General features: G+C 43.1%; 1 protein-coding gene across 4 annotated transcripts in view; it reads left to right on the top strand.

Moving 5' to 3' along the window:
* The first annotated feature begins 217 nt into the window (after nt 1-217).
* Nucleotides 218-26690, top strand: part of AATK (apoptosis associated tyrosine kinase) — a 391342-nt gene continuing 364869 nt past the window's right edge. For 2 of the 4 annotated variants that reach the window (XM_085617407.1, XM_085617408.1), the window contains exon 1: nt 335-657. Coding sequence is in view for 2 of the 4 variants with exons in the window: in XM_085617404.1 (XP_085473530.1) it covers nt 229-469 (241 nt within the window). In the remaining 2 variants the exon portion in view is untranslated. Of the gene's footprint in view, nt 658-26690 lie in introns of all 4 variants that reach the window. The other 2 variants (XM_085617405.1, XM_085617404.1) reach the window with 2 other exon arrangements.

Raw genomic sequence — 26690 nt, forward strand, 5'->3', positions numbered from 1 at the left:
TTTGAATTAAGTTGGAAACCCAATGCAATATAGACGAACCAAACAAGCTCAGCATCGGGGACATCTACGCTTGGCAAAAACTCACACTTCAATATGGCAGCCTCTTTCCCTGCGTTACACAGTTCTCGTCCTTTTTTAGTGTCTACAGCCCCTGGTCTGCTTACATTCTTTTTCAGTGGTCCCGCCCTCGACTGCCGGCTAGTCCACCCTTGGTTTCCTTGGCACTGGATGCTGCCCCAGCCTTGGCAGCCTTGCAGCAGCAGCAGTGATGCAGCTGGGGCTGCTGCAGACTCCAGTGCACTGGCTGTCACACGAGTACTGCCTGTTCCCTGCCTCCTGGGCGCGCTGCGGGGGCTGCTGCAGCTTTTAGCACCATGGGAAGACAGCAAGGAGTACAGCACCTGCAGCAGCACGAAAAAACAATGTGTTGCCCAATTGAGGAAAGGCATGCAGACTCAGAGGATACAAGGTTTTGCTGATTATGCCATTTTTTATTGCCATATTTTTTCCGCCCAATTCCATTTTTTTAAATATATTATTTCGGTCCTGCTTCTCTCTCGTGCTTTGCAATGGGACTTGCTGCAGATCTCCTTGCCTTTGCCATGACTTCCTCCCTGTTCAACCCCAGCTTTGCCTTCAGCTCCCACTTTGATCCTGGTAAGTGTCCTGTATGTGTGTGCGCGCGCCATATCTTGGGGGTACCTAGGCCCTGAGCATGCGATTGGCCCTTACTTGCTGCTTGTTACCTGCGCAGATTCCTTATATACCTCTATGGGTGCTGGGAGAGTCGCGTTTGGCTCCTCTCTGATTCCATCCCTCGTGCAATCGGCGTGTGCTCTGTAGCAGTACTGACGGTAGGGCTGGGGTTTGTGCCACTATTTTAAGGATGTGGGGAGGGCTTTTCTAGCCACTTTCACCAGGTTACACACTCGTTTGCCTCTTTAAGCTGATGTGGAGTTGGCTTGGCTGGGTACCGTTATTCGTCTGCCCTGGAGGTGGTGGTGAGGTCGGTGATGTACATTCCCATGTGTGCTGCATTGGCGGTGACAGCGGATGAAGGGAAAGGGGAGTGTTGGGGGTGGGCCATGTTCTGCGTCTGTGCTGATTTTGGCAACGGGTGCTTGGTTTGGAGCTGGCTTCTTAGAGATGGCATGTCTCCCTGTACCCCACTCCTAGGTGTAGTTTTGGGGGTTGGTGGTGCAATAGATGAACATCGGTCCTGCGTTTGCATTGGGTGTGTAGATGTATCCCCATTTGACATTATCACAGTTTTTACACGAAAAACGTGTATTGATATGCAGGAAATCCTCATCATTTTCTGGTGCGGTGGTGGGGCCGAGGGTGGGGGTAGTGAGGGGTGCTTATTGTAACCTTTTCAGAGTTTTCTAGGAGGGAGAATGCATCTTCTCTTGATCTAATTTTGCTGACGTAGAAGCCTGGAATCAAAAGATGTGTCCTGATTTGACTGAGGAGTGTGCATTCTCCTGTACTATTTGAGAGGAATGGGGGGTCGGGGGAATAGACGAACCAAACAAGCTCAGCATCGGGTATGTTCCCTCCTATTATAGCCCGACGTTGGTGTGGAGGGCGGGCATGTGTTGTCATCACTACTGATTATTATTGGGGGAGCTTTCTTACGGGGTGATGTTCATCACCCCTGGCTTTCTAACGTACATTTGTTGGTGACGCCAGGCTAGAGGATCACCGGTGTAATGTGCTCTGCCACTGATTTTGCAGCGGGGTGATGCATTTTTTTGGGGTACGTCTTGATCCTGCTCGTCAGTTCTCAGCTCGGACTGCTCTTTATACCACATGAGTTTATTAAAGGCGATGCGTATTCCTCCCTGAAGTATTTGCACCCAAAGCGGTTGCATTGGGCAATCCATCTTCGTGTTTTCCCCTTAGCGGGAGGGCGCATTATGCTGCATCTTCGTCGCCTCCTTTATTTATAGGGGGGGATTGAGCCATTGATGGGCATCCTGATTTGTCATGTCCACCCCACCCGCCAGGGGGATTGCCGGTGGTGTGACTAGGCGTGCCTGCAGCAAATGAAAGCTGGAGGAGAGCAGGGGTTGTGGGTCCTGATTATAAAGCCCAGGTGTATACAGGAAAGCAACAGAGTTTTGGAATGTGCGTACCTCGGTGCAAGAGGACACCAGAGGCGGTGTGCACGAATGCGCAACGATACCTTCCCACTATTCCCCGGGAGCTGGGGGGAGGGAGGGTGGGTGCGGGTTTGTGTGATTTCCCCAAAGCATGCATGCACAGTAAGAGTTGTGTGTGCATTCCTGCTTTATGCACGAGAAGACTGCAGAGAGTGCGCACCCATGGTGAGTGCAGAGTTTAGGATTACGCAAGGAGACCTTGGAAGTTGAGCATCCATGAGAATAGCGAGGGCTGCGGACAGGACGTGCATTGCCACGTGAAGGGAACAGCAGCTGCTATGTACATGAACTGCCCCCCTCCCTCCCGGCGCAGGAGGTGAGAGCTGTGTGGCAATGTCCGTGCGTGCCCACCGAGAATGGCAGTGGACAGCGAGGTCTGGGTGCTGGAATAAGGACCCTCAGTGCGTGCAGGAGCGCGACAGGTGCAGGATTTGTAAGGAATGCACACTTTAAGACCACGCATATTTCCCAGTGTAGAAGGAATATCACTGTACGTGCCACCGCGCATTTACAGTGTTTGCAGGAGGGCCGCCATGTGCACGATTGACGCATGTCGCCACGAATGAAAAGGCAGCTTGCATTGACTGGCTTTTGAGCAACCACAGAGACACTGTTCACGAATTTGCAGCTGGAGAATGCATGTATGTGCTGAGTGGGGTCTGTGTTCCTCTCCTGTTGTGTGCAGAACAGATCAGAATGTCCGGTTCACCTGTGAATGCTTGGCGGCATAGGCTGAGTGCACATCTGTACATCCCATAGTGCACTTGGAGAACAGAGGACATGTAAATGAATTGGCAGCCCCTAGTCGCCACATGCGACAGACTGTACTCATGAATATGCACACCTTCTTGCTGCAGAAAGTGCAGGCCACCTTCTTCTCGAGCGTCAGGACGTCGGAAGAGGCTGTGGTCAGGCATGAGCGCTCCTAAGTGCATGCAAGCCTGTAAAATGTGTGTGCAAGGATGGCCGGCCTCCTACCCCCCACAACATAGAGGATGGTAGGAAAGTAATACGCACCCCACCAAATGTAGGGCGAGCAACCAAATGGATATGCACCCCAGTCCAGGGGGAGACCAATATTTATATGTATGAATGTATACCCGTAGAACATGCAGAACAACCACCTCCACGGCATACAGTGACACCTCCGGGCTTGTGTACAGTAAGGTTTATACCACCCGGACTGCAGGAGGTCAAGAGGACCAGCGTGTAGGAATGCACACCTCCAGAACATGCAGAATCGCAGGTGGGGCTGTGTGCACCAATGCATATCCCCACTGTTCACAGATGGACAGGGTGGGATGTTGGCAGAAATGTGCGCCCAGCTGCGACATTGATGCCAGCAAGTACTCGACCCTTCGTGCGCTGGACACTCGGAGAAAGGCGGGAGCTGCTCCTATGAAGGATGCAGATCCTTCATATTTAAATCTCTCTACAGCCAGATTTTGCTGTTTTTTGCGAGAACTCTTGTCCTCAATACACCAAGAAGAAGGCCAGAGAAGTGTATGGAGAGTATGCTTGGGGCCAGCTCACTTCAGCCATTGGCTTTCATGTCTTTCTCAAGGTTTGCCTTGGCTCGGATGGGCTGACCATCCAGGCCAGAGCTTTTAGAGGATGGTTACATCAGGTCCTCCTTTTATTGAACTGCAGATACAAGACCTATAGGTTGAAACTGAGTCTCGGTGTGTTTTGTTCTGATGAATTTCATTTCTTTTATTTTCTGGCACAAAAAACATTTAATTGCTGATTTATGACTTTACTTCTTGCTGTGTGGGTGCATAAACCTATCGTAAAATAAGGGCACTGTGCCAGCCACTCTCTCACCCTGAGCATTCATGTGTTTTCTATTGCAGTCATGATAACGTTATTGGATTTACCGTTTTTTGTTCACAAATCAAGGACATGAATGCACATATCCTTTCTTAAAGATGCAACAAAGTATTGCCCATTTGTCAAAAGTATGGCATTCAATATTTATGCTTCTGAATAACAGTGCTGTGATTTGTAAGCATGATATCGAGCTCAAACATTTAATTCCCAGGCAATAATGTTATTTCCTACCATGCCTCACCAACCATACCACACCTAACTTCTCATACCTAACCTCTCATGCCTACCTGTCTACTATATCTACAAAACCTTATCTACCATACTTGATCTAACCATAGATACCTAACCACCTATTGTACCAAACCTAACATACATAACCTGTTACACCTCCCAAACCTACGGTACCATAATTTGCTGTAGCACTTACATTCCATATCTACATACCATACATAGCATACTGTGTCTATCATAACTACCATGGGTATCTTACCTACCCTTCCATTGGTGCCTGCTGACCATTCCTACTATATTTAATCTACTTTACCCAACTTAACTAATATACCATACCTTTCCTACCACACCTTCTGCCCATTCCTATCCTACCTTACCTAACTTTCCATATCAACCTACCATATTCACTATACATACCTACCACCGCTAAGCTATTTTTTATCTTTCTTTCATAATCACATGCTCATCATAACTACGTACCTACTTTCCATACCTGCCTAAAAGACCTACAATACTTAACTACAATACTTAATCACCGCTAAACTATCATACCTACCTAGCAAGCCTACATCCCATACCTATTTACTTACCATACCTACTTACCTCTTATAATTACATATCACACTTAACATACCGTACTTACTTATCATAACTACCATAGCTATGTAGCCATCAAACCTACAATACTTAACCTCCCATATATAGCCTACCGTATGTAACCTAACATACCTACCCACTATACTTACCCTAGCCATAACTAACCTACCATTCCTTCCATGCATAACCTAACATACCTACTAAGCATATATAACAAACCAATGTACCTACTCACTTATCAAATCTACTTATTCACCATACCTACCTACAGCAACTATCAGACATACCTCAACACCTATCTGCCCTACTTAACTTACTATATCTGTCATACCTTCTATACCTACCTACCATACCTAAATATGTCTAATCCCTAATCTAACATACCTACCTGCTGTACTTACCATCCCTTCATCGTAACTACTCTTACACAATATACCTAATGCCCCATAACTACCTGCCTTAACTACCTTTCATATTCTCCTATCATAACTACAATACCTTACTTGCTATAACTTACCTATCCTACCGTAGCTTAACCTGTCTTCATCTCTGCACCTCTGCCTTGAGGTGGCCGTTTTGTAATAACTGCAAGTTATGCTCATGGGATCTTTAGTAATAGATTGAAGTATTGCAGGCGGCTACAGAAAGCATGTGTGCCTAACTTAAGGAACCACTAGTAACCGTCTAGAGTACTCCAGCCAGCATTGAAAGTGCTGATTTCAGCTTTTGAAAGGTATACAAATGTGAATGCAATTGTTTTTTAAAAGCAGCAAGCAAAAAATAAAATAAAGTAACAAGCTTATAATATGCAAAGGATAAATGAATGGTGTCCTTCTTCCATCAATTCATAGGCTAAGCGTTCATACAATATAAAACATATTGGGTGGAAGAATTGATGGTGTCATCATCCATCCTAAGGCCACATATTTGTGTTATATAAAACAAAATAGATGGATTAATGAATGGTGACATTTATTCTGACCAGCCAACAAGTCCTAAATAATTAAAATGCCCGGATCATAAGCACTTACTTAAAACATTTGCTATCCCCACTAGTTCCCTTTGAATTGTAACCTTCGTCCCGGCCATCCGTTTGTAATTCACAGGAGCAAATTCCAATGGGCTCCAAATGGTATCCTTACGTAAGAATGAATAGAGCGCAGAAATAAAAAGTCACTTCCATCCTAAAAACTCAAGTTATTCCTCGTAAAAGACCAATAATTTGTAATATCCACAATCTGAACTTGAGGTGACTCAAGAATTTCTGAATTAGCACAACAAAGGCTGTCTTATGTACACACTAGTCCAAACATAGCCCATATTTAGGGCAGCATCACACCTCCTCTAAACATTTTGAACACCATTCTTGAAAACGTTATTCTGGGGTTTATCCTTAAACTGACCCAAAAGAACAGGAGCCTAGTGACTGCAATACTTTGTGTTTATAATTCCTAATTCTTTTTTATGAGGGATAGAAGTAAAACCCACTTAGGAAAGCCAGTGGATTTCCTCGCATACCCATTTACAGAAGTTTATAAATATTTAATGTTAGCCAATCCCCATAGCTCAACACTACAGAAAGCGCTACGTTATTTCTTCGTTTGATATACATTCGGTGGAGTTGAAAGTGGACCTACACCCATTTTTAAGTTACACATAGTAATAATATGCCAGGAGCTGCCCAAAATCAGTTTGCCTCTATTCTCCAGGGGCACAACAATTACAATGAATATTGAATCTGAGCCCTAAATAATTGAACTCGGAAACAATTGCCCTCAAGTTTAAACATTTTTGTTGGTGTATATATAATTTTTACAACTACCAGCATCTTTTACTTTGCTGAGTTCATTCATGGTAGTACTCGAAGCTATTTAAGAGATTATGGGTAACATTGTCTTAGCAGGAAATGAGGATTGAATTGTGCCTCTAATGTAAACATCATATTAACATCCCGATTAAATTCGAGGCATCCTTGGAAACACCCAACAGTGATGCAAATAGGTAATTTATTAGGACATTAAAAAAAACAGTGCTAAAATACATCCCTCTTGGTGTGTTTCCCAAAGCCTACAACTGCACTGTGGCGAAATTATAATAAAATGTACTTTTAAGTTTCTCAAGCAGGGATCGATCCTCATTATCAAAGGCCACCTTGAGATGCAAAAAATGCTAGAAAGAACCTAACATTTTTTAGCAAAATATATTTTATTATCGATAAGTCCCACCGCAGACACTGCTCTACTGACCCCATGTCTAGACTAGGCCTGGAGCGTAAATCCCGTTCTGCTCGCGGAATTTGGGTAATTTCGCGTTCTGCGGAGAACGCGGAATTGCCAATAAATCCGCTATACGTGGCTTCGCAGAATTTTTTGCTTGTTCGCGCTTTCAAAATGCGTGTTCGCAAGATATTTCTCCCCGAGCATCCAAACAGCGTTCACGAACAGGAAAAAAGCATCGCGAACAGGCGGAACAAGCAATTCTGCGTGTTTCGCGGAACTTTTGCATGCTTGTGGAGATTTTGTACAGTTTCGCGGTGCTTTGCATAGCGCGACTACGCAAATTCCGCCCACTCCTATTCTAGACCTGCTTGAGTATTCGTGATTCCCACTGTAGATTTTAAAAAGGCTACATGCCTATCTTATAACATTTTCCCACAAAAGGTTCCTTATGTTATTTAAAAGCTATGTGCATTTTTGTGCACATTTATGTTTCCTTTTTTAAGTATAGCTACAATTAATGATTTTTGCCATGATTGAGGAGCACAGTAGCTCTTAAAGATGTAATTAAATAAAAATGTCACAGAAGCAAGCATAGCTCGATACTGTAAGCAAAGAAGTCCAAGTGAACTAAATCTGGGCTTGATTCCTTATCCTTATCTCTTTGGAGAGAGCCAATGGCATTGCTTCAGTAAAAAAGGGGTCATGTCTATTGAACTATTGACAGACTACTGGTGGGATTTAAAAAATGAAATCAATGTTTTCACCCTCCCACGTGGCCAATATAATCTCGAGGAATGGGTAAAACAAACAGACTCAATGACATGACCTGCTGGTACACTCTTCTCACCAAGGATCCTAGTTGGGATGATTCTCCAAAAATCTGTAATTTTCCATCACTTATGTGCTTTTGCAGTAAGTCGTATTGTTCCTTACTATAAACATCATAATTTTCCTCAATTCAGCACATATATTTCATATGTTTATGGGCTCAATCAGGATGCCCCAGAGAAAGCGTCAGTTTTAGCAACGATTATCAATTCTGTTTTATCAACTCTACATTCATATCATACCTCACATTTCTAGTTTTTCTTGTTATCTTTCTAGTGATCTGAGAAAGCTTCTTGCCCCCTTTGTTTAATAGCATATCAAGTTATACTAGATATTGGATTGAATAGGGGTTTTCTAACTCCTCTAAATGTATGTTAAAACGGTTCTCATAATAAGGAAATACTGAAGTGCACCTTTGCTCTTGTCTCATTGTATCACTAGTCTGTTATTTATGACCATTCTACCCATATGTTGAACAGGGATAAACTGAACCAAAATATTGTACTCCAGGTTGGGTAGCATGAACTTGCATTAACCTTCTCATGGTCACTTTCTAGCCTATCTATCACTTGCAAGGCAAATGGATGCCCTAAAATGTCCATTCCATCGATATGTAATTAATCTGGGAACACAATGCTTCACAGCAGAGCATTAGCTTTGATGTAACTTAGGAAACATACTTTCCATTTAATTTTCTAAAGCAAACTTTCAGACTCATTGATGCCATTTGTCTGCAAACATAGTTGTTTCATGTGTTTTTTTAGAAGTGGCTAAGCAACATCCTACTCAAAATCACTTCCCAACACTTCCTGGGGCAGAGGACATGCATGTGTGGTGGAGAATTAATATCTACTATGGCTGCCTGGTAACAAGTGCTTTTCTTTTCAACATGCACCTTTTCAAATAAAGTGGGAGAACCCTTCCTGAAGAATTAAATATATTTCCAGTACTACACGCAGTGACCTGATGAGATGCTAAATCAACAATGTCCATTGCTTAAATTTCAGTGGTACTATTATTCCATCTATTGGAGGAGGAGCGTTCTAAGATGGTTCTAAGCGTCATCTGCATACTACCCACAAGCCTTCTAACAGCTCTCTCGCAGGCCAAAATAAACATTATTGAGAATCCTTGCGGATGTGGTGATGCCAACCACTACGTTTCCTGAAGGCAAATTACATCATAATCCGAAATAAATTAAATCCAAACAACTATGTTGCAAGTTAGAATAGTAGGGTATTTATATTCCTTGCTCTTTCTTTGAATCATCTTATGAATAATCATATCTGAATGGTTCCATTATGTATTGATTCCATCCTTATGCCACATGTTCATTCTATTTCAAAACAAACTAGATGAGTGGGTGGCTTGTCTCGTTATCCACCTTTACCAAGGCCGCCTGTGTAGTGTATAAAACAAAATGTATATTTTGAAATGAAGTCTCCATGGAATCACATGCAGGGACGAAAACAACCCATTTTGTGTAATTTCCTGTCTGTCCGACATTCACAAATGTATTTAAACTCTTTACAAGAGCCTACATGTGTTAATTTATTGGTGTTGCTTGCTTTATACATCCTATACAGAGGTTCAAACTTCAAAGCCCATCCAAACTTCCAGAGGATTCCATGGGGGTGCACAAATTAAAAAACAGCTTAATTACCCCACCCCATTTACTATACAATCAGTTTACACTCACCTAGGTGCTTCTTTGGAATAAAATCCCATATATTATTTTTCAGCATACCCAACATTAGTGGTGTACTGATAAGTTGATATCAGTGCTGTATACTTGAAACCAGCAGAATGTGGCAGTAGCTTATTAAATAAAGTGAATGCATATCCACACAAGAAACTTGAACTGCTCTGGAAATCCCCACATGATGTTTACAAACCGTAAAAACCTTGAAATTTATCAGCTTGAGGGAGAGATAGAAGGTTACAGGTGTGGGAGAGGACATGCGAGAAGGTATGGGGAAACACACTGACAAGGGTTGGCGAGGGGGGCTGGGGCAAGTTGCGGGACAATGGATTTGGGGGAAACAGACAGGCCAAAGAGTCTTATGAAGAATACTCGTAGGCAGGAATTCAGAGTATGGGCTGGGGGAAACAGACGGGCAACAGATGGTGGGTTGGAGGGTCTGGGGACAAGCACACGGACAATGGAGGTTGGTCAAAAGTGGCAAGAACACGAACAGTGGATGGAATGGTTGAGAGTAGCCACACAGATAATGGAGAGTGGACAGGAAGGACAGGGGAAACCATATGGACAATGTAGGGTGGGTGAGAGGGGCTGGGGGCAAGCAGACGGACAGTGCAGGATGAACGGGAGGGGCACCGGTAGGCAAGGAGACAGACAACCGAAGGTGGGTGGGAGGGGCTGGAGGCAAGCATATAGAGAATGCAGAGTGTCACGCCAAGATGGCCGACGACTCGGGCTCTGTAAGGAGCTCTTAGGGCCTTAGAGCACTGTCACTTAAAATCCTAAACTTACCTCAGACATTCATCTCCAGGAGAAAGTAGAAGAAACGAGAAACCTCTACTACAAGACACTGATGGGGAATAACTAGAGAAATTGAGTTCCCACAGGTGAAAGGAACATGACTGCGCCTGCACCCAGCCCTGCATGTGCGGCAACTGAACCGAGACCGCCTGTGACAAGGACCCACTAGAGAGCAGATTGTTGAGTAGAAACGCCATGAAACCTCTTGGGGTGAGTATTTCTTTATTAAGTATAAAACATGAAGAACTGCCAACACGTCCGACCTCCATGACATCTGTGAGCAACTGATATTTTGTGCTCACTGCATTATGCTATCAAGATTCCATTGCTCACAATAAAAGGAATTCAAGAATAAACACAAAAGTCTCCCTTCTTACACCAAAATAAAATTACAGTCAACGCTGAGAATGAAATCTGTTTACATAAAGCAAACCTCTATACAACTAAAAAGTGTAATTAAACATATGAAGTTCTAACGGAATAAAAATATACAGTAGGAAATACTGAAACACTAAATTTAAATTCTAACACTTATCAAATTAAATAAACTTGTAAGAATGTAGACTATTTAATTTCTCTCTCAGACCTGCTATTGGACTGAAATCCACACTCCAAATTAGTACTACCATCATCCTGAAACATTATCACTTGTAGCTCCAATCTCATTCTCACTTTCCTCTCCTTTCAGATTGATATCTCCGCTATTGACTGCCTTTGCTTGTCCACTACTACACTCAACTCCACTATCATCCATCCGCAGCTCAACAATCCAATTATACTTATCCTTGTCAGTCATTTCTTCTCCTTTTCTTTTCCTGCCTTCCACAAAGCGACTCATATGTATACTCATCCGTCAGTTAACTTCGCTGAATTTGTACAAATTTCCTTGACATCCAAGGGATTAGAAAACTTACTGTCTCCTTTCCTGATCCTAAAAGGGAATTTCACTCTCACCGTATTTCCTTCCTTAATCTGACATTCCTTTGCTCTTCTTCTTTTATCTTGATTCCCCTTGTAGACATCTTAGGCCTTCAAAATATTATCGTTTACCTCAACTGGTGACCATTGCAGCAACCTGGAATTTACCAGCCATTCTTGATTATCCTTCATGAACAATACTCTTCCTCTCAGAATAGTAAATGGACTAAACCCAGTAACTGTTGGAGTAGTGTAATACATCCACACCATTCTTTTTACACTTACTTTCCAATTCAACTTCTTGCTCCTTTCCATCTGCAATGATCCCTTTACCACCCTATTAAATCTCTCAACTACTCCGGTTTCCCTTGGATGATAAAGAGAGGTACACATATGCTCAATAGCATTACACAAGGTAACAATCTTCATTGCCTCACTTCTGAACTGTACCCTATTATCTATAACAACTCTTTTGAGAAGTCCCCTTCTTTGAAAAATCTCATCCATACATTTTACAACAGACTCTGCATTTGCACAGTTGACAAATTCAGCCTCTGGTCATCTTGAAAAGTAGTCCATAGCTACCAAAACAAACCATGTTCTACCATAATCTTCACACACCGGGCCCATAATGTCAACTCTGACAGTTTCCGTTGCGATGTCAGGACAAGGCATAGGACATAGTAGCAGCTTTAACAACACTTGCAGCTTGACTGCCCCCTCATTCCTTGCTAAATGTCTTTTGTTTTCACTTTTTTTGCCAATCCATGATTTTCTGCCTTACCCTATTAAGTGATGTTTGCTCGCATCCTTGTACATTCTTAGTAGCTCATTATGTTACCCTCGCTTACCCCCTCTTCAATGACCCCTTATTTTGTTCCTCCCTTCCATTACTGTGAAGCGCTCTGATACCCTTCGGGGTCTTGTTCGCGTTATACAAAACTTTTAAATAAATAAATGAATAAATTCCATTCACACTGTCTTATAATCCATTCCACTTCCGCACCGATACCTGGCCACCAATAACACCCTTAAACTTTCTTCTTACTTTTCACTATTCCCAAGTGTCCCTCATTGCACAACTTAATAATGGAACTCCTCAAGCCTTTAGGCAGAACTATCCTCACACCGCTCAAATTATTCTCATTTATTACAGTCAATTCATTACGTACTTCCCAGAAACTCTTACACTCTTCATTCAAAGACTTTTTATCTGGCCAACCTTCCATCACAAACCTCTTGACTTCCTCCAAAGCCACATCTTCATCCCAAACCTTCCTCCATTCTTCTTTACTAATAGCATTCATTTTTTCATCACAGGCCCATACAACACTCGAATCATCCTAATTCCCCTTTGAAATTTCTTTAAAGGGTAATGGTAACCTGCTCTAACAATGGCCTACTTTGTTCTTGTTACCAGGAAGATAATGCAATTGTACCAATATTCAGACATTCTTGCAATTTTTGGAGTAGCATTGAGAAAACCTTCAGGAGTCTAAACTTTCAATAAAGGTTTGTGGTCAGACTTTAGTTCAACCTCATACACCCATAAAATTTCCTAAAATGATCAAATTCTGACAGAATTGCAAGAGTTTCTTTCTCAATCACAGAATATCGTTCCTCAGGCGATGGTGCGCTCTAGAAGAACATGCTACAGTAAACCCATTACCTTTGATGTCTTTCTTACTAAGCATTACTCCAGTACCTTTGTTACTAGCATCTGTAGTCAAGATGAAATCCAGTTTGGGGTCAAAACCATGTAAATTTTGCGGCATACAAATGTTTTTCTTTATACATTTAAAATCATTTTGTAACTCACTTGGCCGATTAAATTTCACTTAGTTTTTTAACAGTTAACTCAAATGGTAAGTTTTATCTGAGAAGTTTTGAACAAACTTCGCGTAAAACTCTGCTGACCCTAGAAATTCTATAAGCTCGTCCTTATTAGTAGGAGCATCCCTGACAGCACTCAAAAGTTCTTCTTTCGGTCTTATCCCATCAGCTGTAACCTCATGACCCAGCTCGTTCAGTTTTTGCTTTAAATTTGCATTTTGAAAACTTTGCTGTTAACCCATTTTCTTGCAAAATCTGTAACATTTTATTCAACTTGACAGCATGCAGTTCCTTACTTTCGCCAATGACTAAGATGTCATCTTGGAAAATATGGTACCTGTACTGTCCTTGAATAATCAGTGCATAGGTTTTTGAAAAATGCCTGCCGCCAAACCCAGGCCGAATGGCATATGCAAATAACAAAAGCACCCTAACGGTGCCATAAAGGGTGTTAAAATGTTATTCTCTTCGTGAAGTGTAATTTTGTGGGACGCTGAAGGCAAGTCAATAGAAGTAAACCACTTCATTCCCTTAGTAAATGCTAGCATCTTGTTCACCTTAGGTATGGGAAACCTTTCTTCCACTATACTGTGGTTTACGTTCTTCAAATCCCTGCATAAGCAGATCTTACCATTAACACATCTTGCAACAACTATTGTCGCGATCCACTCGGCAGTGTCTACCTGTTCAATTATTCCGTTCCGTAGCAACCTTTCAATTTCTTGATTAACGTAATTTCTTAATATCCAAGTAATTTCCCTGACTGTATGCACTTTTTGGACAGCGTTTTGTTAACACTACCTTAAGTGTGTACTCCTTCAATGTACCAATTTTTCCTGATATACTTTGGGAAAAGCATTTTTAAATTCAAAGACTTTTCTGTCTACATTACTAGTGACTAATACTTTTTCCCCGGCTGTTTGGGTCTAAAATTATGTCTTTGGAAATGTACCCAAAAGTGAGCACCCTGGTGCAGGGTCACCCTCTTGTCCACGGGTCAATAGACTAACAAAAGAGAGATCGGCACTGGAGCTGAAGTAAAACAACAAGTTTATTAATCACTCATGAGCGGGACTACGTCCACACAACACTCTAAAGTATTGTAGGAGGAGATACACTGAACTCACAAACCATCGTCCTTGTATACAGTTTTGTTGCAATGTAAGCATGTGGACAGAAATGGAAAGACCTGTTTAAACACAGAAATAGCTATTGGCAAACAAGGGCAGATGGATGACCACTTGGTCAGCAAATAGGGAGGGGGAGCAGGAATGCTTATGGCACCAGTAAATGATCAATAGATAGCCTCTAAGACCAGGTGCACCAGCAGCTACAATCCCCCCAGCACGTTCATTGCTGAGCCATGTCTAAAGAGGTCTACTAAAGTTGATGACACAAGCAGGGTGAAAAGGCGAATACCTTAGGACGAAAGAATTACGAAGGAAACTAAATGGAAGCCACAGTCAAAATGGCTGTTTCTTATGCTAATGTAAAATATTACACGTTTCCACAGACTACCCTTTTAGCATAAGCTAAGACTTTTTCTTGTCCCTTCTAAGGGGTATGATATACATCGTGAATATCAATTAACATCATTTCACAAATTTCTCGCTCCATTGCTAAACGGGCATTTGCATTTCGGACATTCGTTAGATGGTACACCAGTAGTACAAGTGGAAATACAGAAGGAACAGAGCATTGGTCCACATTGTATGCATAAACAACAAGAGAAGATAATAGCAATAATTATGAATAAGGCCGACAATACTTTCAGACCCCATACAGAAAATAAGTTCCAGAACCATCCAAGTCCATGTTCCTAAGTCTTGATGTATCTCAGTGGCTATTTTATGCAGTTTGGAAATGGCATCATAAACAGAAGGGGCGTGGTCAGATAAATACGCAACAGCTACTTCCGATAATGCGACATGCTCCACCACAATCAGCTAATATTACATCTAAAACCATTCTATTTTGCAAAGTCACAATTCTCGTAATTTGGAGTTCTTCTGTAATATTTCCAAGAGCCATTGCTGTTTGATTAGTCACAGCCTCTACCACTCGGGTCAAGCGTCTTATTTTTTTTCTATTCAAAGCTGCACCAACAAAGAAAAAGAGTCACAAATTAAAGTCAACATATTTCTGTAATGCAGTGTCAGTTTGATCCACTTCATCATTATTTATAGTTCTTTTGAATCGGTTCAAGGGAATGTCATTAAACAATTTTTGATTTTTATGATAAGATGCAGGTGCTAAGAACACTGGGGGAAGCAAGAAGGACACATAGCATATTCCAGACCATCCAATTGGTAGATAATAGTAACCTTCACTTCCACAAATGAAATAAGTGTTATGTGAGGATAGAAAACTGCTATTGTTAGTTCCAGTGATATTCAATACTGTAGTACAGTAACTTTTTCCCACCGGGATACTGCCAAAACTGCTCACACAAAGATTTGCTTAGGCTCTAGTATCTGCGATAACAGGAGGCCCGTTACCCTTGGCCATTCGAGTATTGGGGAAAACGTAGCTTGTGGAGGAATTACCTTTGCGATACTCCTCCATTTCCCATATAGTTCCTTTGGCCTGAGGGATGCCATTGTCATCGATGTAACACACCTTATTCAATTGTGCATTAAGTCCTCCTACATCAGCTGTAGTAATATTATTGATTTCAGAGGCCCACAAAAGTCCGAACCAGGCTCTACAAGAGCCATTGTATGAAAATGGCAGGGGAATGAGAGGCGTTCCTACCTTCTTCTGGTGGGCTTGCATCATTTCACATATCCAGCAGTTGGTAGTATTCGTAGCATTATGAGTATGATGCAACATTTGTATGAAAGTGTTACTGAGATATGACATTCAATGCTTCTTTTCATGATAGGGAAGAGTTAAGTAATAATGTTCCATGGGGACAGGAGTAGTAGCAGGCAATAGGTTTCGAGTCGGAGTTACTTCCTCCACAAACCACATTACCACAGCAATGATGGTAGCAGTCAAAGTCAATCCAGTAATAAACATTGTGCAGCCGCTACAGATCTTTGTAGCATTTGATTTCTTCTCTTCAGGCATGTTCATCTCGTCGACAAACAACAAAATAGATGATGCCCTAATGTCCTGGGCAGGCGTTGGTTTCTTCACTAACGTCGAGAGGAGTAGTCACTAAAAGGCTACCCCCCCCTTTGTAGTCGGTCTTTAACCACCCAGGACAGTGGCTCAAACAGTCTCTTTCTGCGATGAAGTGTCTCTCTTCCTGGATCGAAGTAGGTATCTAGATGCGCCGGGGATCGTGTGGTCCGGGAAGACTTCCTCAGGCCCTTCAGGTGACGCAGCTCATGCTCTCTCGATGACCAGAATGTTGCTGTGATCTGTCAGCACAGCAGGGCTCATGAAGGTATGCGGAATCTTTTGGCTGTGCCTGGCGTGGACCCAGTTCTTCCTGTTGGTCACTCGGACTGCAGTACTGGTAGCAAGGAGGACCTGTTCTGGGCCACGCCAGCTAGCTGCCAGACAACTTGTCCGTTGACACGATTTTGGGAGGACAAAATCTCCAGGCCGCAGATCATGACCATCACCTTGCGACCTGTCTGAAAGAGCTTCCCAAACCTGCTGATAAATAGAAGACAAGCTGTCAGTTAACTGGGACAAATAGTCACTCATCAACATGTGGGGAACATCATGTATAGGGCGAGGCTTAGGGACCCCCCCCCCAAATATTCATGGGTCTCCTAAAGACGATCGCATGTGGCGTAATGCCAGATCGTGTATGTGGTATCGATCTGATAGAAAGCAAGGCTAGGGGCAGTGCATCAGGCCATTTCAAAGACGTGGAAGCCTGTATCTTAGCCAATTTCAGTTTTAGGGTGGGGTTGTAACGCTCCACCAGGCCTGCTGACTGTGGGTGAAAAGCAGCATGAAATTTCTGCTTAATCCCCAACCCTTTCATGACATTTTCTACAGCTTGCCCAATAAAATGAGGTCCATTGTCACTCCATAGGACCCGACAAACGCCAAAGCGGGGAAAGAACTCCTTTAAGAGAACTTTCGCTGTCGTGAGAGCTGTATTATCCTTTGTAGCATACGCCTCCACCCATTCACTGAAGGCACAAACCACTACTAGGACATATTTCAGATTATTACAGCGCTCAAACTGAATGTAGTCCATTTGCAGGACCTCAAAAGGTGCAGATGGTGTTGCAAACCCTCCTGTTGGAGTTCGCGTTCCCTTTCCAGGATTATACTAGAGACAGACCAGGCAAGACTGGACTATCTTTTTAGCAGTGCCAGTAATATCAGGATGATCCCAAACTTGCATGAGTTGTTTTGCCATTGAAGATGCACCAACATGTGCCGGCCCATGTGCCATGTGAATCAAGGGGTATAAGTATGCTGTGGGTAACCTCCATTTGGTCATATCTTTATTCCTCCAGCAGCCCTCATCATCCAGTGTTCCCTCCTTAGACCATTGGTCTAGTTCGTCAGCAGAGGCAGATTGTTGCATGTCCAGCACTTCCTGCCTGGCATCATGCTAACGTTCAGCTTGTGACTTAACCACATACATAGGTGTGGTGCTTCGCTGCATTGCGGTCTCACGGGCTGTGTGATCCGCAAAGGCATTACCTGCTCCTATTTTATAAGTCAATTTCTTGTGTGCACTACACTTAACAATTGCCACTTTCTTAGGATAGGTCAGGGCAGTAAGAAGATTATTCACTAATTCTCCATGCACTATCTGTGTCCCATGTGAGGTGAGGAACCCCTTTCTTTCCATAAGCGGCCAAAACTGTGTGCCACCCCAAATGCGTACTGGCTGTCGGTGATAATGTTGATAAGTAAGTCTGTACTAAGCTCCCATCCTCTCGTCAGTGCAATCAGTTCGGCCGCTTGGGCCGACTTCTGTGGGATGCGAACTGTCTCAACTACTGTCTGAAGTGTCGTAATAGCATAGGCAGCAGATGTAGTGCCATCGGGTAATTTCAAACATGACCCAACAACCCATAACTTCCCATCAACAATAGAGAAAGGAGTATTTTGTAGGTCAACACGACCCTTTGCTCTTCAGTGAGGAATATACAATCATGTGGTTCTTGCCAATGAGGCTGAGTAGCTGGAAATGGTAGTAGTGTAGCAGGATTTAGTGTCAAACATCTTTTCAATGTGATATGAGGGGCCAAAAGTGTCAATTCATATCCTGTCAAGCGAACAATAGTCAAATGCTGTGTTTTTGTTTGATTTAGTAAAGCATCAACTGAGTGGGGTACTAACACAAGCAGTTTGTGTGACAAAACTATTCCTTCACTCTGATGTATAGATACAGCCGTTGCTGCCACCGCTCGGAAACATCCAGGCAGCACGCGAGCAGCTGGGTCAAGGACAGCTGAGAAATATGCACAAGGACGTTGTTTATCAACATGTATCTGTGTTCAAACCGAGAGGGCACAACCTTCTCTCTCGTGTACATAGAGTGTGAAAGTCTTAGTGTAGTCTGGAGTTCCTAATACTGGTGCAGAGCAAAGAGCTTGGCATAACTGTTGGAAGGCATTCCTACATTCAGTAGTCCATGGGAGGGGCATCGGAGTGTCTTTAGTCGAAAGGGTCAACAAAAGGTTTAATAAGGTGCAAAAAACTGGAGATCCACTGCCTACTAAAAGAAGTAAGGCCATCCGTGCACAGACATTCTTCTGAGTACGGGACACCGGAGTATCTAAAATGGTCTGAATGTGATCTGGTGTGAGTGCACATCCCTCCTTAGACAGGAGGTGACCTAAATAGGTAACCTGCTGTCTACAATATTGCAATTTCTTTCACGAGACTTTATGATTATGAGAGGCAAGAAATGATAACAACAGTGTTCCTTCTTCACACTGCTCAGGGGTATCTGCAGCTAACAAGATGCCATCTACGTATTGGATAAGGGCCACCCCTTTTGGTACAGGAAAGGAATTGAGCTGAGGGTTGTGATCTCAGAAACTACCGGATATTGGGGCACTACAATTTTATTAACCTCCCGCAAATCCATAATGAATCTGTAAATTTTAGTATCAGTGTATTTTTTTAAAATAGGAAGGCTAGTGCTATTGCACGTATTATAGGGGACTTCTTCCACTACCCCCACTTTGATCAAATCCTGAACAATGTGTGCTAATGCTTCTTCACCTTCTCTGGATATTTTGTATTGCGACAAATGAGGCAGTGTGACATCTTCCCTTACTTGAATATGCACAGGTGGAATAACCATTTGACCCACGTCAGTATCTGATGTGGCCCACAGAGTACAAGGTAGGGACGCCAGAGCGGCATCCTCATTGATAAGACAGGACCTCTCAACCATTGGATAATTGTCATTCAAAATAACATGCACACCTTCCGGAGAACAATGTATTGTAGCACGAAAGTATTTAAGCATATCAATACCCACAATGTTGTCCGGCATGTTAGGGGAAAGCAAAAATGGACATGCTGCAGTGAATTTGTCATGTCCGAATTCAAGTGGCTGTGATAGCGGGCTAGGTGTAGGTCTTCCATCGAATCCTATTGATGTTATCATTGTGCCAGACAGGGGAGCCCTAGGAACCAATCTTTTAGACAGAGCTCTACGGGTAGCCCCTGTGTCAACCAGAAACCGATCAGTAGATCCCAAGACATATGCCTCAACATAAGGACCCATTTGCTCTACTGACACCTCAACCGGTCCCTTACCCCATCCTAGGAATCCCTATGCGTAATCAGAATCTGCAAGTGCATCAGCAGAATAATCAGACATTTGGTATTGATTTCGTCTATGAGAAGTATTAGAGTAATTTGGCCCTTGTTCAACTGCCTCAAACCTGGGATAAGCTCCTGCACCTCCACTGTTTCCTGAATTCCCTGGGCGTCCTCTCATACTTCCCCTTCCCCACTGGTATTGCTGACCTCGGAAAAGAGGGCACTCAGAACGCCAATGCCCAATCTCTTTACAGTAGGCACACTGATTAGGAGACAAATTTGTTCGAGAAAGAGCGCTTCGGGTGTATACATTGTACGTCCGCCTCTTCCACCTCCCCTAAATGGTTGACCATATACTTGGGCCATCATAACTTTTGTCTTTAAGTCTTTAACCTTCTTATCCTCCCTGCCTTTCGATTCCTGTTCCTGTTGCTCATAATATTGTGCCATGGTCAAAAGGGAAACTGGGGAAGACGTGGTCCAGGAACTGTCACTAGCCTTTAAGTGACTAGCTATTTCTGGTAACATATTAGCGACAAATTTGTTGACAAACAAATGCTTACCCGTATCATCGGCCAATGACTGGCCGCTAAAATCATGGAATGTCTCCTCAAATCTTGATAAGAAATCAGAAACAGACTAATCCTTTTTCTGTTTACAAGACGCCAACGTAGTCCAATCTATTTTCTTAGGGGGTATGAGAGTCTTCAACTTAGTCAATATAGCTTTAGGAAGATCTAATATCTCCCTCTGAGGTTTCTGCGCAGGCTCCATGTCCGCAACTATTTCTTCTAAATGTTCCCAGGTATCACCAAATGCCAATTTGTCATGTATTTTACGTATTGTTCTCCACATATCAGGGGGCAAAATAAGCCCGAAGAACATATCAATATCTGGCAAGGTCATAGTGCAGGAGCTGATGGCTCCTTCCACCTCGTCATAGATGGCGGTGGGATTTTTCCGAGGGTCGGGCAAAGCAGCCTTAAGAGCCATAACATCTACTCTGCTCCATGGAGTATAAACCCAATTATATACAATATCCCTTTGCATCATCCGAAGTTTTATCATCATTTGTTCCCGCACCCTTTGGGGAACATACTGGGGTGCGGCTTCACGCATTGTTTTCATAGTAACTTTATCACTGCCGGAATTGCCTTCTTTTACCGGAACATCTGTTTTCTCTGCCTGGGATTGAATTGCTTCTACTACTCTACTCTTTCTAGCTAATTCTTGCTCCTTACGTAAATGTAATGTTTCATTTCGTAATTTAACTATTCGTCTAATCGCATCAGGTATGTCTGAAATAAGGTAAGTCCCATCTACTAACCACTTATATTCAACGTTCAGATCAGCTGGCTCTGTTTCGTCAGAAATATGCCGCCAACCATATATTACCTCCCAACAGAATTTTTCTACAAAATATAACTGGTCTATATCTTTCCAAGGTTGAACCATATTTATGAGGATCGTCGCTACAGTAGTCCGACGAGCTTCCTCTTTAGCAGTGCTTTTTAATGTATCTTCTTCTGCTTTAGTCAATGTAGATCGAGTCTGTCGCCCAACTTGCTTGTCTTTATCTTTATCCTCTGAGAAAGAGAGCTCCTCATCAGAAGCCTCATCCTCGGGGGCACTTGGAATGTGAAATTTATATGGGGGTGGGGGTCATTCTAATAGGATTCAATCATCCTGAGGCGTTTTAAGTAGTGGATAGATCAGACGCCTAATAGGATACTGGCCATTTATCGCTAATCGACATTCTCGATCGTCCTTTTCTATTCTTTCCTTCATTTCTTTGTCTTTTAATTCCACCCCTTTCTGATAGATCATCTTTCACTGCTCTTTCTCTGCTATAGCTTCCACTCTCTTTGCTATTTCTTGCACTTCTTTATCCCACATACGTACACAATCAAACATATCCTGTCTACTCTTTCTTTTAAATAAACACTGTTCTACATACTGAACTTTCTTAAAATCGAATGACCCATTCACTGGCCATTGTAAATCGGACTCTTTCTTTGTGTATTTGTTCCACAATGAACCGTACATTATGGGACAAATACCATATGTAATATACATCTCTCTATTCGGCGTCCCTTCTGGACGAGCCGGCTGACTTTGTTCTAAAGCATTCTTGGTACCACAAGAGCAGCAACACCACTTACAGAGTTTTCACAAGTATATGTAAAATATTACTACGCCAAACAAATATTCCAAAAGGAGAAAAATCTCCACATTACCTGCTTTCAGTCTTTGCAAAGAATGAATACAAAAACAAACCAAAAAACCAAACCAGGCAAATCAAGAGTGCTGCTTCAGCGAACTTACCAAACAGAAGTCTCCAACTCCCACCTGCCGATCTCTGGTCGACCTAATGGTCACTGCAGAATACGCCAAAGAAAGCCCCAGTGGAGACCAGCCACCACCCGGAGGTTCAAATTGGGAAAGCCGGAAAAGTCACGTCGGCCTGCAAAGACAAGGGTCTCCTCATGCAGTGCGCATCCTCAGTAATATTTCGATCCTCCGTCGAGACCACTCCTTCGGACGGCCGCGTCTCCGATGGGGCCCCACGTACTGGGCGCCAAATGTGGAAATGTACCCAAAAGTGAGCACACTGGTGCAGGGTCACCCTCTCGTCCACGGGTCCAAAGACTAACAAAAGAGAGATCGGCACTGGAGCTGAAGTAAAACAACAAATTTATTAATCACTCTTGAGTGGGACCACGTCCACACAACACTCTTAAGTATTGTAGGAGGAGGTACACTGAACTCACAAACCATTGTCCTTATATAGAGTTTTGTTGCAATGTAAGCATATGGACAGAAATGGAAAGACCTATCTAAACACAGAAATAGCTATCGACAAGCAAGGGTAGATGGATGACCACTTGGTCCGCAAATAGGGAGGGGGAGCAGGAATGCTTATGGCAGCAGTAAACGATCAATAGATAGCCTCTAAGACCAGGTGCACCGGCAGCTACAAACCCCCCAGCACGTACATTGCTGAGCCATGTCGAAAGAGGTCAACTAAAGTTGATGACACAAGCAGGGTGAAAAGGCGAACAGCAGAATATGAAAGAATTACGAAGGAAACTAAATGGAAGCCACAGCCAAAATGGCTGTTGCTTATGCTAATGTAAAATATTACACGTTTCCACATGTCCAATGCTCTTTGATTGAACTACCCTAGTACGGATGGACCCTCTTCTGCCTCATAAAGCGCACTGATGATTCTCCTTCTTTTCCATTCAAAGCTCAATCTCTGGTAACCTACCATAGGAATCGGCTCACAATCAAACCCTTCCATGGTTAGGCTAGAAGTACCCAAAGAGTACACCATCTCTCCCACTCTTTTCAACCTATACATGGCACTACTATTGGTGATTCTCCACCTCACACATCTGGCACACAATATATGCAGCTGACACACCGCTTCTTTTAAACTTATCCTCCCAGTATGACACTATACATCTTAGCTGTGGCTAAGCTGAGGTCGAAACTTGTCTAGCTCAGAACCACCTCAAACTCAACTCCCTGAATATGGAACTCTTCATCCCTCCCTACCCCACCACCCAGCCAATACAAGAATATATATACAAAGTACCCGGATACAAACCTGCAATCATCGACTTCACTAAATCCATCCTGCACAAAAACTTAAACACGAAAGCTTGTATCAATGCAGCCACATGCAGTGTTCTCCTCCATCTCAGTCTCCTAACGAAGATCACGTCACTCATCCCTCCAGCTGACTGGGGCAAGTAGACAGAAGTTGGGAGGGAGAGGCTGGGACAAGCACACGGACAACCGAGCATGGGTGCGGGGCTGGGGATGCAATTGGACAATGGAGGGTTGGGTGGGGGGGAGGGGGGGTATGGCAAGAACACAGACAATGGAGGGAGGGTGGGCGGGGGGGACTGGGAGAGCTGTGCCGAAGGGGGAGAAGCTTACGAGGAAGACTGCTGAAAAACACAGACACACAGAAAATGGAGGGTGGATAGGAGGGGCTGGGAAGCAAAAGACAATGGAGGATTGAGTGGGGAGACTGGGGCAAGAACACAGACAACGAAATGAAGGAGATTGCTGAGATTTACCCTTGTAAAGTGTTTAAACAAAAAGAAGAAAGCTGTGCCTGAAAAAGCACAAGCAAAGCGCCCGTGCTCAGGTGGAGAGACAAACTCAAGAAGAGGAAAGAAGTCTATGGTTAAATAATAAGAAACAAGCAAGCAGGCAAACAAGAGTGACAAAGAAGCCAACTAATGGTAAACAATGATGGCATCTAATCCCCTTGTAAGGTAACAAAAGGTTTTGACAAGAGACAGGATATGCGATGTCATGGGCGAGACCTAAAAGACAATCAAAGGTAGTGAGGCAAAAATACAAATGAAACATAAAGCAGAGACTCAGGGATGGTGGCCACCCTTCAGACCCTACAGCATTTTGCGATCCGCGAACTTATTGCGAAATCAGCTGAGGAGTGCGATGACCGCGATATTTATCTTTTTGGCCGCAAAGCGCTGTACAGCCCTGCGGGACAGCGCGTTCCCAACCTGCATTCCCTGGTGTGTGGATCCAGAGCTGCGCGCGCTTCATAGAACAAAGGGGAAATCAGTGCTGTAAAAAGAAAGACACCAAAACTCAAGTAGCACTTCACTGGCAAACTCTGTAACGTGGCTCTAATGTGTTTGTGTGTGAGTAAAACCAATCTGGCCACTCTGTCTTGTTTTACTTACCTTGATGGAATTTGGAGGGGTAAAAGTCTTTTTTTCTCTGCCCCGAGGCTGCACTTTGGAAGGAAAAAATACCTGAAAAATACATTTTCAGAAATGTGTGGTTTTTTTTTCTCTTTTGAATCCATTTCACAGCGAATGAAGGAAAAGAGAGGAAACAAATGGTAAGATTCGGTTCTTAAAGTCACGGTTTTTAGCCGGTGAGGATGAGCAAGATAGAAACAGTATGAGCGGAAAGAGAGAGAGAGAGAGAGAGAGAGAGAGAGAGGGAGCTGCCAGCAGCCTCAGTGACAAATTGACAAATGTGAGCTGACGAGTATACCAGTAAGATGAAGGCTTGGTTTTGTGTCAGTGCCAAGCAGTCTTTAGGGTGCTTGTGGACATTGTGGGGACTCATTTAAGAGTTTTTCGCATAAACCTGCCTCAGTCTTCCCCTAAAATACACAGGTGATACACCACCTTGCCGAGACGCCTGACCGCTCTGTCTCTTAACCACTTTGTGTGTATGTCTTTCGTCTCATCTCTTGAGAGCACTGACTCCACAGAGTGGTACGAAGTTAAAAATCATCTGCATTTAGATGGAGTTGTTGTTTATTGAACCCTTCTGTTTCAATATTAGTTCATAATTTAAAGCCTGTAGCAAAAGCATTTGATGAACTAGGCACACAACTGAGAAACAACCGTTGTTTGTTGTCCAAATCATTACAGTTGACAATTTGGATAAAAACGCAGGCAGCAAGCCTCTACTGTGACACGTATATTACTCACATATTCCTTTAATATCATCTAGGTTTTCTGAAGTCGCTCATTGACAAACCCTCACTAAAAGACCCATCGGCTACAGAAGGTGAGCCATACCTGCAAAAGATGAACTGACCCGACTAGATATTGTAAAACATTTGAGGCGATTAAGAAAATCTATCTAACCTCCTGACCTAAATAGAAATAGGTTTAGTGAAGGACCCTAAAACCTCCAACTGTTGAAATCATCCTGTCTTTGCCACATTATCGGAAGGTCGCTGAATTGCAGACTCCATAATTAGCCTGGGAATCTGACGGGATATCATTAGAGCAGCATAATTTAGGCGTTACCCTCCATCATGGCACTTTTCAACTTTTTGTGGCTCGCCATGTATTTTGACCATCAACGAATCCACTGAGAGTTCCTCATGTTTTTCTTGACACACATTTTCCATCAGAGCAACAGGCTCTGCTTGCACGGAGGTGGGTCCAAACGGAACCAGTAATCACAAATGAGGGTGACTACTGCACTGGCCAATCGCATTATATGGAGAAGTGTCGGACTGGGACGGAAAACACGCCTGGGCACCAAAATAAAAGTGGCCCCTATTAGTGCATCAGGTAACTAAAAAAGTGCCCACATCGGCAAATAGGGCAGTTCTGAACTTTTGGAGACACTATAGGTGTTTTGTAATGTATTCATGCATTTGTGTTTACTAAAAGCAATGTTTGAAGTAATATCCGTAAAATCAACAGAAAAACCTGCCTATCAGACCATGAAACAGACTCACAAACCTCCAAAATACCACCCCATACACTATCGTATCAGACCAGCCCCTCGGGCACTGCCTGATTTTCCTATAGGCCAGTCCAACCCTAATGGATACTGATATTCACTCGTACATAGCTTGATAGTTCAGGACAACAAACCATTTTTTCTGTACCACTATTGAGAAAGATGTCTACCACTCCCTAAAGTCTGCTAAGCACCTCATAAATGGATTCCATTATGCAACATGTGTTGTGTGTTTGGGTCCATGTCTGTTGTTCATGGTAACTGGGTATTGAATGTCTTTTATGTTCTTCGAGGTTCTTGCATACAGCACACACCGGTGGTCCCTGTCCAGTTATTCTGTCCCTGGAGCAGCTCCTGGGGTGCTAGCTTAAATACCCTGCTGTAATTTCACCTTTTCTGGTGTTTTTATTTTATTTTATTATATTTAATTTTGTGTGACCCCTGCTGAATATCTCATGGAGAGCTAAACAATCATTTGTATACAAAAAAATAAAACATCCACAATACAGTGAAGATTCAAATAAAAAAAAACAAATAAAATCACATAACTGTACTCGAAGCCCCAAACCTTTGCAATTCTACAAGTCAAATAAAGGA

The sequence above is a fragment of the Triturus cristatus genome, chromosome 7 (genome assembly GCF_964204655.1).
Source record: "Triturus cristatus chromosome 7, aTriCri1.1, whole genome shotgun sequence".
Classification (NCBI taxonomy): Eukaryota; Metazoa; Chordata; class Amphibia; order Caudata; family Salamandridae; genus Triturus; species Triturus cristatus.